Here is a 14,389-nt window from a genome sequence, read left to right on the forward strand (position 1 = left end):
TCTCACTATGTACAGTTGCCTTGAACCGGGCTAAAGCACGCTTGTCCCCCTCCCGTCTCCCCCGACGGCCTGCACTCACATTACATTGGGGCCTGGGCAAGCTTCATCGATGATGCGCTGGTCAGTAGCGCTCTCACTCAGCACAGTGGAGATTTCTTCAGTTATATTGTCGTTTATGTCAATTGAGATGCGGTGACACGCAGTCAAATATTTCTAAATATTTCTAAATATTCTAAATATTTCCACTTTTGACGTTCATAAACAATCATAAAGTCCTCAAGCTAAATTCATATAAATAAATTAAATTATGACCTGGAGAAAATCTGACCTGCGCCTGAAACACCTGTAGGTGCACTTTTACAGCCACAATTCTATTAAAAACATGTTTACTTTAAGCATAAAACATGTTCTAACTCTTCAGGCCTTTAGCCAGGGGGGTTCGGAAGACCCACCCCTCACTGACAAAGGTCCAGAATTTGTCCCATACATGAGCTCACTTGTCCTATTTTGACTGTTATACCATCATAAGTAATGAAAATAATCAATCGAAAAAGGCTTTAAGACCAAACGTCCTCTGTTGCTTCGGTGGGACTATAATCTGATGTAAGAGAAGTCTTCTTTCACTACTGTTTTGTTTTTAAACAGAGAAAACATTTTACAGGTAACTTTTTTCTAAATCTTGGACCTTATTTCTGAAAAAAAAATGAGCAATAAAAAGGCGTGAAGCACCAAAAGCTGAGCATATTAAATTAATTTGAATATTATTTGGCTGTTGTTGATATCCAGGAATTTTTAAATGTACTTTTTTTACCAAAGAGACTAGAAAAATTCCGAAGAATTCATTATAATTGTTTTATTATTGTTCTTCTTCTTCTTCTTCTTCTTCTTATTATTATTATTATTATTATTATTATTATGTTTTAATAATTTTTTTATTAAAATGGCCAAATCGTGACTAAGGACAGTTGAATGTGCTGGCCAATTTGTTTTTTGTCTAATAAATGATAGTAGGCAAGAGTTTTTTTAACTTTAAAACTTTAGCTGATTGCTATTTTTTTCTTAATGATATATGATGTAATACATTTGTATTTTAAAAATTTGTCTTGTTTTAAAAAAAAATTATTGCAATTTTTTAAGAAATATTTTAATACATCAAAAAGTGTGGTCATGATGACATCTGACTAGCTAAAAAAAAAAACACTAAAATGCAGTATTTATATTTCATAGTTAACTAGAAACTGAGGCAAATAAATGCAAAAAGGTCCACTTTTTGAGAAAAAAAGAACCACCCCTTTCACCAGGCTGGCTACGGGTCTGATGTAATATGTTGGTAGGTTTGATGAATGAATATTTTTCTTAAAGTTTGTTAACATTTCAAAATTTTAAATAAGTATACTTTAAACAGTTCCTATCCACAAAATGACAATTTGTTAAAAATATATATTAAAAATTGAACTGACATCATGGCTTTTTAAATTTTATTGAACTTTAAATGTATTTACGTTTTAAATGTATTTAAATGTATTTTTTTAATGTAAGAAATGTCATCAGTAGTTTGCAGAACCAATTTCTTATTCTAATTCATACCTGCAAATGGTAAATTAAGTGAAATATAGAATTTTCAAAGTAGTTTTTAATTTTTTTATTTAGTTCAATTAATATAAATGTTTGAAATATATACTCACCAATTATACAGTAAACACAATTGTTAAATAGTATTACGACTTACTCATAAAGGGATGAAAATCATCTTTTGGGAGCTGTTTGTACAGAACTGTGTGTAGGTAAAGTGTGTCCACACTCCACAGTTATGTTAGGTCTCTCTTATTTAATTTCCTGAAGTTAAAATAGGATCCAAATCCCTCCCATTTTGAGTCCCACCGCAAAGGGGCATAAGAGTGAGGTTTCCCCGCCAAATTGATTGACAGCCCTGTCTTAACATGTCTCCATAGTAACACATAAAATCATATCCACATAACAGGAAACAAAGCAACTGTGATTAAAAGATCTTTTGAGCCCTCTGTGATCATCAATCATCTTGATGATCAAGATCAAGAATGATCAAGAATGAGTTTTACAATTATAAAAGAAGACGCATCAATCCCGGTTTGTGGACATTAAATCAGGTTTATTTTACATTAACATAACGGATGTCCATACAGCTATACAGCAGTCAATATTAACGTGTATCCTGACACATTTGCCATGCAAAAACAGCGCTAAGTTAAACACTTGTTCTGTGTGTATGTGTGTCCACTGTGTGTGAACTTTGTAATGTAGTTGTGTGCAAGCCATCATTGCAACTCCACGACAAATACATCAAATAATCATTGGGAATGTTCTTATTGTAGTATTACTAAAGACCTGTTTTTTCATGTCTGTCACTGTGCTGTTTATCTGACACAGCCAAGGCGGAGACTGAGGCACACTCAGACAAGCACAAGGGAACGGTGAGTGGGGAAAACTAGCAATAAAGACACAGGCAACAAAAACAGCTACATGGTTGTTCAAATCCAATATTCTGAAAGGTATAATATATAATCTGATGTGGGTTATGAGCTGAAACTTTACAGACACATTCTGGAGACTCAAAAGAGTTATCTTAAATCTTGAAAAAGGGGTAAAATATGTGCCCTTAAATATTTTATATTTAAATATATACTCAAAACAGGTGACGCAGTGTTGCAGTACGTAGTGCTGTTGCCTCACAGCAAGAAGGTCGCTGGTCCGAACCTCGGCTTTGTCAGTTGGCGTTTCTGTGTGGAGGTTTCATGTTCTCGCTGTGTTCGCATGGGTTTCCCCCGGTTGCTCCAGTTTCCCCCAAAGTCCAAAGACATGCAGCACAGGTGAATTGGGTAGGCTAAATTGTCTGTAGCGTATGAGTGTAAACGAGTGTGTGTGGATGTTTACCAGAGATGGTTTGCGGCTGTAAGGCCATCCGCTGCGTAAAACGTGTTTTTACAACATGTGTTGGCGGTTCATTCCGCTATGGCGACCCCGGATTAATAAAGGGAGTAAGATGAAAAGAAAACGAATGAATGAATGAATGAATGAATGAATGAATGAATGAATGAATGAATGAATATACTCAAAACAAGTAACTATTTTCCCCAAGTTTGTATTTTCAGCATCATTCCAGAGTCACATGATACTGCAGAAATCCCTAATCCATGCTGATTTGGTGCTGAATAATTAATGCTGCATATAGAAAAATGAAAAAATACAAGCAACTACCAGTAGCTCCTTGATTATTTTGATAGCAAACACTGCCATCTGCTGGTCTGAAATGAAACACGAATTTCTCAATGACGCCTTTTTTTTCTCTCTTTCTCTCCCCCTCTAATCCACGTTGGTTTAACCCGTTGCCTAGGCGCTCGGTCCAAGCTGTAACTAACTAGCAGCTGCAACAATACAGTGGGTAGGCCTCAGGAGAGACGACACTACGATGTGGCATCAATATTTACAAGCAGACAGCCACTATTAACTATTCCATGGCGATTTTGAATAACAGTCACGATCGTTATTTGTTTTATTTTTAACAGCCGCCTGGAGAACATGTGGAGAGGCTCGTGCTAATAACTTACCTGCGACCTAGCCCGTTAGCCAAAGTTAGCGGACTCAGACTCTGCAAGGGTTTAAAAACTTTTTATGCCGCACTAAAAAACGAGGAAAATTATATATAAACTACTATTACACTCGTGACGGCGGAAAATGACCGAATAACGTTACGAAAGCGAAACGGATTAATGACGGATGATGGATTATGCAGAAGATCATGTGCAGGCAGTTGTATTCTTAATAACGTTAGTAAGTTTGAAAGTTGCGTTCATTTAATGGCATGTTACGCTAATTAGCACATTCAGTAATGTTCTAAGTTTTCATTTTATTTTTTTACAATGAAGTGATGATTAGGTCAGAGACTATCATGGGCGGAGGCAAATGCTGGAAACCACTATCTAAACTTTGCTGCCATAAACACTCTTGGCTAATTTGCAAGTGATGCCCGGACTACAGTTCTGCTGTACACGGCCATGGAAAAAAGAGAGGTATGATGTCGTCATTTTTGTAGCTATCAAAATGATATGAGCATGAAAGGTTAGATAGCTGAGGCCATGTATGGCGCAGATGGTGTCAAACTAAAACTTGACACTTGTTGCTGTAGATGAGGGTCGTAGTAGTAAAATCCTCAGTAACAACATGTGGTAACAACATATTATACGTCAGGTGATGTAATTTGTATTTTTAAACAATATATTTAATTAAATACCTTGTGACAATTATTGCTAGCCTTCATGAAGTTGAATGTATGCTACTTTTCGTTTATTTAAAAAATCTATTATTGACCATTGGAATAGAAAAGTTACACACGTTGTTGTATATTGGAACTGAGTATGTATTGAGCACCTATAAACGTCAAAAATATTTTTAGATATTTGTCTTGTAATATTTAGCATTTTTAATAATGTTTTTTTTAGTTAAAAATAAATATGTAGGTTTCACATGTTTGGGATATTTTTAAACTGTCAAGATTTATGTATTTAAAAGGAAATTATTTAAATTCTATTGACTCCAATAATTGGAACTTGTGATTTGCATATGATTTTTTCATACAAAATCTTTTTACACAATAAATATTCATTGACATTAATAATAAGGTACTGTTTAAATTTAATATGGTTTTAGTTTTAAATATTAATACTCGATAACTTGATTAAAACTTCATGACTGTTCATATTAGGGCTGCACGATATTATAAAAATCAGACATTGCTATTTTTGTATTTCTGTGATATACAGTTGAAGTCAGAATTATTAGCCCTTCTAAGCCCTACCCGTTTATTTTTTCACCCCAATTTCTGTTAAACAGAGAGAAGTTTCTTTCAACACATTTCTCAACATAATGGTTTTAATAACTCATTTTAATAACTGCTTTATTTTATCTTTGCCATGATGACAGTATATAATATTTTACTAGATATTTTTCAAGACGCTTCTATATCCCTATTTGGAAACAATGTCTTAATTTTCAGTCGCTTGTCATAATTTTGTAAGGGAACAAATCATGCTTGAAACCTAATATGCAAATATAAGAGTGAAATAAACAGTGCTTTATGGTTTTCAGCGTATAGTCAAATCATAATCAGGTACAGAAATCGAAATAAAAGCCAAATCTAATAAAAACACTGCAAAGAGTTTTTGTTTAAACAGTTCAGTAAAATTATTCTTTTAAATATTGTGTCTGAATGCTCTTGGTGCTTAAAATATGGTCAAATTATAAACTTTTACTCTATTAAGGTTCAACTCTGCAGCAACTAAACAAATGTCATGTATTTTTAACTGTGGCTATATAATTCCAATATAATAATAATAATTATAATAATTATAATTATATATACACAGTTGGAAGTCAGAATTATTAGTCCCCCTTTGAATTTTTTTAAAATCTTTTTTTATATATTTCCCGAAGGATGTTCAACAGAGCAAGGAAATTTTTACAGCATGTCTGATAATATTTTTTTCTTTTGGAAAAGTCGTATTTGTGTTATTTTGGCTAGAGATAAATTCTTTTTTAATTTTTTAAAATCCATTTTAAGGTCAAAATTATAAGCCTTTTTAAGCTATATATATTTTTTCCCGACAGTCTACAGAACAAACCGTCGTTATACAATGACTTGCCTAATTACCCTACCCTGCCTAGTTAACCTAATTAACCTAGCTAGGCCTTTAAATGTCACTTTAAGCTGTATAGACGTGTCTTGAAAATATCTAGTCAAATATTATGTACTGTCATCATGGCAAAGATAAAATAAATCAGTTATTAGAAATGAGTTATTAAAACTATTATGTTTAGAAATGTGTTAAAAAAAACTTCTCTCTGTTAAACAGAAACTGGGGAAAAATTAACAGGGAGGCTGATAATTCAGGTGGGCTAATAATTCTGAATTCAACTGTTTATAATTCTATACAATACCTACTCAACATTGCAGTTCCTGCGATGTGACTATTGTAAATGTGCACATTGTGATAACGAAAAGATATATTGTGCTGCCCAAGTTCATATTTTAGACAATTCTTTTTCTTTCTTCTTTTTTTTTAATAATACACATACACATTATCTGACTGAGAATTGACTGAGAAAATTTAGAAATGCTCCTAAATGGGAAATTCTTATCCAAACTAAGAAATTCTGAATGCATTTGAGCGAAAACTGAAATTGAATATGAAATGTAATAATTGCGGCGGGAATTTGTGTCCCAGCCCCCTTGCTGAGAATACAAATGCAATATTTTAATTAATATTGTGATAATGTAATAATAAAATGCTATATTGTACATTTTGACCTGTTAAAATGTTTAGAGGCCTCCTATTTAACAACAATGGGTTAATGATACAGTAGAGTGAGATACTAAGCTCTTTCTTTAAAAAATGCTTCACACCAAGTAATTAGACACACAGTTGACAGACTGACAGAATGTTGAAGACAGTATCAGGTAACCCAGGCCTCATTCAGACTCTTCAAGAAAAATAAAACTAAAAGTTTTGTTTGGTCCAAAGGAAAAGGAGCAGGACGAGCTCAGTGTCCGCTTACAGAGGGATGGCGTGTCCCCTGAGGCCTCAGGAGAGGAGCGCGAGCGGCACCTGTGGGTTTTGCTCCAGCACAGTGAGAGCAGCCTGAGCACAGCCACTGAGGACCTGCAGACTTTACGCACACAGCAGGCCAGCGAGATGAGAGAGGTGAGCAGCAGATGGCAGAGCGTACATCCACGTGAAGGAATAGCTAATCATGCTCCCACTCATTTAGATCGTAACATGATGACACTTCATCAAAACAGTGTTGTTCTGTGTCTAATGCCTTTATGATGTTTTTTTTAAAGGTGGAAAATTATGTGGAGCATATTCGAAACATGCTGGAGGAGCGAGAGTCTCTTACAGCTGAGTATGAACGCGACAATGAAAAACTCCGTTCTGAGCTTGCGCTAATGAAACACCAACAGGGTAAGTGTTTTATATGGATTTCTAACATATTGTAAGCACTGTTTTGAGCCTTTGTGTGTTTGAATAGAATACCACTCTTATGTCTGTATTATGCATACTTCTGGAGTGTGCACTACATTGTATAGACATTTTGTGGACATGTAGAACTCATAGATAGCGATTACTTCACACAACAATTAGCTCTTTCGAAGCATTTGAAATACCACATGCTAGGGACACCTGCTGGTCAAAACTGTAAATGCAACAAACTCAGAAAAGTGTGCATTAAAATTAGCTTTTTCAAACACAGCTCAAAGGTTAATATGAAAGTATGATCTATCAAATGCATTTACCTTTTCATCTAATACCAGTAAATGTCTGCTTAATATAGTTTTTTGTACAATTTCAAGGCTTGTGTTGTTCCATTGTGCTCAACAGGACAACAAGAGACTATTAACTAATATTAGTCCTATTTGTTTTAAAAATGTCTTATAAAATGCATACAAACTCATAAAAGTGATCCAAGATCAAGTAAAAACTATTCCACTTGTTCAGTGATTCACCACTGGGGACAATCTGAGTGAAATCAAATAATTCACATGAATTTTGAAGCATTATCCAAGAATTATCATCATTAATTCTGAATTAGTACACCCAGATTAATATGTTTGGGAAAAATATTAAATGCAATTTTACTTAACAGGAAAAATCAAGAGAAACATAAAATAAATATAAAATTTTATTTGAATGCATATAACTGTTTTATAAAAAGAAGAAAAATATATATATATATATATATATATATATATAGATATACAGTAGTATACAGAAGTCAGAATTATTAGCCCCCCTTTGAATTTTCGTTTAATTTTTAAATATTTCCCAAATGATGTTTAACAGAGCAAGGAAGTTTTCACAGTATGTCTGCTAATATTTTTTTTTCTTCTGGAGAAAGTCTTATTTGTTTTATTTCAACTAAAATAAAAGCAGTTTTTAATTAAAAAAAAACATTTTGAGGTCGAGATTATTAGCCCCTTTAAGCTAAATAATTTTTAATAGTCTCCAGAAGAAACCGTCATTTTACAATGACTTGCCTAATTACCCTATCCTGCCTAGTTAACCTGATTAACCTTGTTAAGACTTTAAATGTCACTTTAAGCTGTATAGAAGTGTCTTCAAAAATATCTAGTCAAATATTATTTACTGTCATCATGGCAAAGATAAAATAAATCAGTTATTAGAAATTAATTATTAAAACTATTATGTAGGGAGGCTAATAATTCAGGGGGGCTTATAATTCTGAATTCAACTATTTATATTCATTTATTCATTCATTTTCTTTTCGGCTCAGTGCCTTTATTTATCCAGGGTCACCACAGTGGAATGAACCGCCAACTTATCCAGCACGTTTTTACGCAGCGGATGCCCTTCCAGCTGCAACCCATCTCTGAGAAGATAGATAGATAGATAGATAGATAGATAGATAGATAGATAGATAGATAGATAGATAGATAGATAGAAAGATAGATATTTTCAGTTGAAATCATGTTTATTTTTGTTTAATGGAGAGAAGATTTTTTTCTAATAATTTTGACCTTATAATAGTTTTTAAAACCATTATACCAAAAAAAAATTAAACGCTTTTATTGTAGAAGAAATAAAACAACTAAGACTTTTTCCAGAAAAAAATATTGTCATACTGTAAAAGTTTCCTTGCTCTGCACTGTTAAACATCCTTTGTGAAATATTTAAAAAAAAAAAGAAAATTTAAAGAGGGGCTAATAATTCTGGCTTCAACTATATATATATAGCCCTAAGTCGTGCTGTTCGTGTCAGACTCTCAGTGTAAAGAGGTGGTGGAGATGCTGGAACAGGAGGGTCTAGCAGAGATCAGCCAGAGCAGTGCCAGTGAGCAGGTGGCGTATCTGCTGGTGGAGAGAGCTACTCTACTGGAGAGACTGGAGGCTGCTGAAAGAAAGCTGGACACTCAGACCCTTACTGGAAACCTCAGAGAAGTCCATCTACAGGTACTATGACTATGATGAGGAGTACCATCTAATATAAATGATAGCATTTCTGAAAGTTCACCAGCAGACCTCTTTTTTACATGTAATCATTTAGCAGATGCTTTTATTAAATTAACAAATGAACACAATACAAAATTATCAAACTATCACAACAGCAACAATGTACTACGACAAGTCCCAGTTAAACTAATGCAGTAAACCAAGCATTTTTAGCTGTTACTTAAAAATGAAAACTTGTTGAACAATGAAAAATGATTCTGCATTAATTTGATCAAGCAGGAGTCATTCTTATTATAACAATATTTTCTGTTTAAGATTTTCTTGTTTTTTCAGTTTTTTGTTCTTTAATCAAAGTTTTTTGACATTATGTGAAAACTGTATTTCCTTTACATTTACATTTGATCATTTATGAGGACAATAAATATATTTTTCTCTTAAAAAAAACTAAATTTTCAAGTACAGTGTTGCTTATAAAAATGGTATTACTTTAATAATTTTTATTTGTTACTTGGAAAAACAATTACATTTCCTATTTAAAAGTTTTTTTTTCTTTGTAGAAGCATATTCTTTGAATATACAACACACCTTGGATTAAAGCTTCTGCAAAATGCCTCAAATCTAAAATGTTATAAAATAGAAATATTTATGTTAAGCAAGTGACTCTCTTAATAGTAATAACACATATGGCTCATTTTAAAATTACATGTCTTATGGAAATCAGGAGGAGCTGGATCATATTCGTCACACACTAGAAGAGGAACTCGGACAGCAAAAGGAAAACATGAATAAGGTGAAAACATCTTACCACATCTTCAAATGCACCATGCTGAAGTCAAAAACAGTTTGTCACATACAGTGTTTAGCATAAATGAGTACATCCCTCACATATCTCTCTTTTAAGTTTATATTTTCTATAGAATGCTTTACAATAAAATATTGGTGTGTATTTTTATTAAATAATTTAAACATTTTTTACCAGTAAAATCTCTGGAAATGTAAACATCAAAATAAATCAGTACAAAATAAAAATAAAACACCACATTGTTGTACCACCAAAAGGCTACTTGTAATACGCAGTAAGATTGTAAATTATTTTAAGACATAATAATTATGTATCCAATAACAGGCGTAAGATTATATAATAGATTAAGATAAATATGAAATATGCTAAAATTCACAAAGCTATACAATATGTATACATTAGATTCGTCAGTACCAAAGCTAAAACAAAAACAAATCTTAACAAAAACTCAAGATCACAGTCCTAAAAATGTTTTAATTTTTTAACCCACCTAATTTAGAGCTAAATTAATATGTTGTAATTTTAATAAACTGGAAAAATCAAGAAAAAACATAAAATGTTGTCGATATTTTGTAGTTTGTAATTTTTTTTGCAATAACTTTTTGGAAAGTATTATCTTTCTGTTCCAAACTCTGCTTTTAATGCATTTATTCTTTCAAAAAAGCTGTTTTGCTTAAATACGAATGTGGGTGTAGTCATTTATGTTGAGCACTGCATGTATAAGTGCTTCATTGTCCATCTCACCTTAAGTTTGCATCATAATTTCTCCTGATTCTTTATCCCTATCTAAATGGACAGGAATCAACTGTTCAAAGTCCATGGAAGAAGTTCTTTGGTGTGCGCAAGGCTACACTTAGAGTACAGAACCTTCCTGTATGTTTCCTGCAGTACCTAAAAAACAAGGCATGACAGAAGTATAAATAAAGAGAGGTGGAAGATGATGAAAATAACCCCCTTAAATCAGCTCCATGGCCACCTAATGAAATAATGCATGTGTTGAATGAGCACAAAGCAGAAAATTACAACATTTCTAGCATGATCACTTTAACACCTCTTATTTTCACTCTGGAGCCTAACAGCACTATGGAGCTCATTCTATCAAGCTGGTTACTAACCAGAGTCTGTTAAAATGTTTTGTAATGGTTGTAAGGGAGACCAGAATGTTTAAAACTCAACAGTGTTCACATTAAGCTTCATCTGTGTTCTGTGGCTTATGCATGGTTGAAATAAGCATGGTTGCTGATGTGTTCCTTGCCTTTCCATTATGTCTCACTGATTGTTCTGTGTAGGTTCACGGTGAAGAGCTTGGTAGAGAACGAAAGAGGCTGGAGAGAGATCTGGAAGAGGCATCGAATCGTCTTGCTATGGCACACAAAGAGATTCGCCACCTGACCGATGAACTAGATGTCGCTCGTAAGGTCCAGAACTTTTGTGGTGAGTAAAAATTTTACTCACTAATTCGTTTGATCAAGGTTACAGGAATCATGTGATAGAAAAGATGACTAAATACATTTAGCTAGTCTGAACGTGTCTTCTAAACTCAGGTGCGCATCCACAAACCGTACCCGAGTCCGTCTGAAAAGGTGGTCTGGCATACAGTTCGTCCAAATTGTGTGTGTGTGTGTGTGTGTGTGTGTGTGTGTGTGTGTGTGTGTGTGTGTGTGTGTGTGTGTGTGTGTGTGTGTGTGTGTGTGTGTGTGTGTGTGTGTGTGTGTGTGTGTGTGTGTGTGTGTGTGTGTGTGTGTGTGTTTGTTTGTGTGTGTGTGTGTGTGTGTGTTTGTGTGTGTGTGTGTGTGTTTGTGTGTGTGTGTGTGTGTGTGTGTGTCTGTCTGTCTGTCTGTGTCTGTTTGTGTCTGTGTCTGTTTTTGTCTGTTTCTGTGTGTGTGTCTATGTATCACAAACTGTACCTTGGTGACAAGTAGGACTGAGCCAGGCAAACACAGTGATAATGTCTGTTTGTCTCATTCCAAAAACAGCTTTTGCAGACATTGTGTGATGTTCTGAATATTTATAATATTTTGCTGCAGACAGATGTGTGTCACTTTCTGTATGTCCAAAACCAAAAGATTCAGTAAAAGCAGAACGACCGTGATGTGCGACCATCTTTCCTTTTTGTTGCTTTGCTTTCGTGGCCATGACCTAGCAACAGCAGCTCGATAATTCGTGCGTACCGGGATTCAGAAGGAAAAAAGACAGTGTGAAAACAAACCAACCAAGAAGGTGGCAAGAGGGAACAATCGAACTTGGGGACAGTGTGAAAGTATGAGAGCCCTTTTAGAAGTCTTTGTGAAATGCGGATTTGCTGCTCAAGAAGTTTTTAAAAAGAAAAGAAACATTTTAGGTTTCATAGAAAGAATCCCATTTATTGAAATAAAGTTTTCAATATAGCTTTTTTTTACTTATTCTTGAAAAAGGAAAGTAATAATTTCTTTTAAAAAAAACTATAATTCTATATGTAAAAAATCTAAGTACAGTATTTCATCATTGCTGTCAGTGAATTTAGACAACACAGTTGTAATTGTTATTTATTTTAAATTTTGTTCAGGTTTTTAATGTTTTTGACTTTACTTTAACAAATATAAATCAAAACAAGAAATTCGTATTAAAATTCTTTTTCAGTTTAACTAATGTCTTTGAGTTTTGGTAATTTTAGTACTTCAGCTTATTTTTTGTAGGTAGTTGTTATAGCAAGTGTTCTAGATTTGATTTAAGATTTGCAAGATTGCTTTTTATATTATTTTTGTTATTTATTTATTATAGATTTATTTGAATTAAATTTAATCTTAATTAACAATATTTTTTTCATAACATAAATAGAGTTAAAAATACAAAATTAAGTTGTTTATTTATTGCTAAAGGGAAATTAGTTTTAAAAATCTATTCAGTAGGCTCTTATTTACTATTTTGCCTTAATGTAAATGTAAACACAACATCATTTTTATTTCAGCACCAGATCTGCAGAAAACTGGGGAGGAGGTAGAGCAATTAAAACAGGAAGTGGATAAGCTGAAACAGTGTGGTAAGATTGTGTCTGATACTGTTCCATGATATCACATGTCTCTTAAAAAAAAGAGTAAAACATGGACCAAAGTGCTGTACATTAAGATAGAGATACACAAACCCTAAAGCATTTAATGTTACATACTGATTGTAATTCCAAAATGTGGCAGATATGGTGGAGCTGCAGAAGGCGAAGGAACGTAATGAAAGACTGGACGGGGAGATTCGTGTGTTAAGGGATAGAGTTCGCTCTTTGGACACAGAGAGGAGAACTCTTCTTAAACTGGCAAGAATAATTGTTTTCTAAATCCCTGTTTCCTCTTATTTCATCCGATCACAAGTGATTAGGCGAGATGATAAATTATTTACTAAATTACTTTTTACCTGGCCCACATGGAATCTGAGCGTGCAGAAGTCTGCAGGTTTCCGCAGATATTTAGCCCATCGAGTCTATTTATTTACTTGTGTAAATGTGTGTAAATTTATATTTATTGAGTTTTTTATTTATTCAGTTTCTTAAATAAATTTCAGTAATATTATTGACTAAGATGAAAGTGTTCATTTAATTTATTTACGGTACAGTTTGTAAAGTAATATTTTCTGTCTTTCAGTAGATTTATATTATATGAGAGACTTGCTTTGGTTACTAAATAAGTAGATCTAAATTAATTTGCATTGTAAACATTAAATAAAAGTTAAAAAGCTCTTATTTTTATTTCATATATTATTTTTTAGAGACAAAACTCCCAAAATAATTCTGCATAAATCTGCAGTTTATTTATTTATTTTTATTTTTACAAAATTCTTAGCAGAAATAGCAAAACATGTCCGCAGATTCTATCCGGCACTACTTAATACCATGTTTATAATGTAATAAAAATATCTGTATATTTTATTTGCTGTTGTGTGTGTGTTTGTGTGCCACAGGTTGAACAATCAAATCTGCACTCGACTCAAGGGATCAGTGTGTCATTGGAGCACAATAAAATACAATCTATACAGGTAGTTAAATTTACTATTGCAATCTTCTCTTAAATTAAACGCATTATATCATATATCAATGTAAAATGATAAATACTTTCCAAGTAAAGTAGTCTTTTGAAATTATATTCATATCGCAATATATATTGCAGAAGAACAACATTTTAGCAGCCCTAATTTAAGTGTGCTTTTTTGCTAGAGTGTCGGGAATAATGTCAATCGTGATTCATCACTGGCTGAAGAGGATGAGATACTCCACAAAAGGTAACCCATTTTCATGTTTATAGTGGCACATGTTATCCACACTTCAGAGGTGCTGATAATGCAGTTGGCAGGTGTCGGAGAGAGTCTGAGGATAAGGACAGTCGACTGCGAGAGCTGGAGAGGAGGTTGCAGAAGCAGCAGCGGGAGCACGAGGACCTGGTGGAGCGCAATGAAGAGCTGGAGGCACTGCTGGGGGAGGCGCAGAACACAACTAAGGATGAGCGAGAACACCATGAGTGTGAGATAGAGGGCTTACAGAGAAAGGTGTGCTTTCAGGAATGCTATCGGGCTGAGTGTGATTAAAGATAACCTGCATGCTAAACTGACTGAGTTTGGTTCTT

At 33.6% G+C, this 14,389-nt stretch overlaps 1 protein-coding gene across 20 annotated transcripts in view; it reads left to right on the top strand.

Annotated features, from left to right (window-relative positions):
- Positions 1-3,368: 3,368 nt before the first annotated feature.
- The window catches only part of ccdc30 (coiled-coil domain containing 30), a 36,007-nt gene continuing 24,986 nt past the window's right edge, over positions 3,369-14,389 (top strand). For 6 of the 20 annotated variants that reach the window (XM_073938820.1, XM_073938832.1, XM_073938826.1 and 3 more), the window contains exons 1-13: positions 3,369-3,803; positions 3,903-4,046; positions 6,555-6,734; positions 6,875-6,995; positions 8,811-9,001; positions 9,723-9,791; positions 10,602-10,676; positions 11,093-11,237; positions 12,751-12,822; positions 12,974-13,089; positions 13,731-13,805; positions 13,984-14,048; positions 14,120-14,312. In XM_073938820.1, the coding sequence (XP_073794921.1) occupies positions 4,032-4,046; positions 6,555-6,734; positions 6,875-6,995; positions 8,811-9,001; positions 9,723-9,791; positions 10,602-10,676; positions 11,093-11,237; positions 12,751-12,822; positions 12,974-13,089; positions 13,731-13,805; positions 13,984-14,048; positions 14,120-14,312 (1,317 nt within the window). In that variant the 5' untranslated portion in view covers positions 3,369-3,803; positions 3,903-4,031. Of the gene's footprint in view, positions 3,808-3,902; positions 4,047-6,554; positions 6,735-6,874; positions 6,996-8,325; positions 9,002-9,722; positions 9,792-10,601; positions 10,677-11,092; positions 11,238-12,750; positions 12,823-12,973; positions 13,090-13,730; positions 13,806-13,983; positions 14,049-14,119; positions 14,313-14,389 lie in introns of all 20 variants that reach the window. The other 14 variants (XM_073938822.1, XM_073938824.1, XM_068216893.2 and 11 more) reach the window with 4 other exon arrangements.

This window comes from Danio rerio, chromosome 23 (genome assembly GCF_049306965.1).
Source record: "Danio rerio strain Tuebingen ecotype United States chromosome 23, GRCz12tu, whole genome shotgun sequence".
In the NCBI taxonomy this organism is placed as follows: Eukaryota; Metazoa; Chordata; class Actinopteri; order Cypriniformes; family Danionidae; genus Danio; species Danio rerio.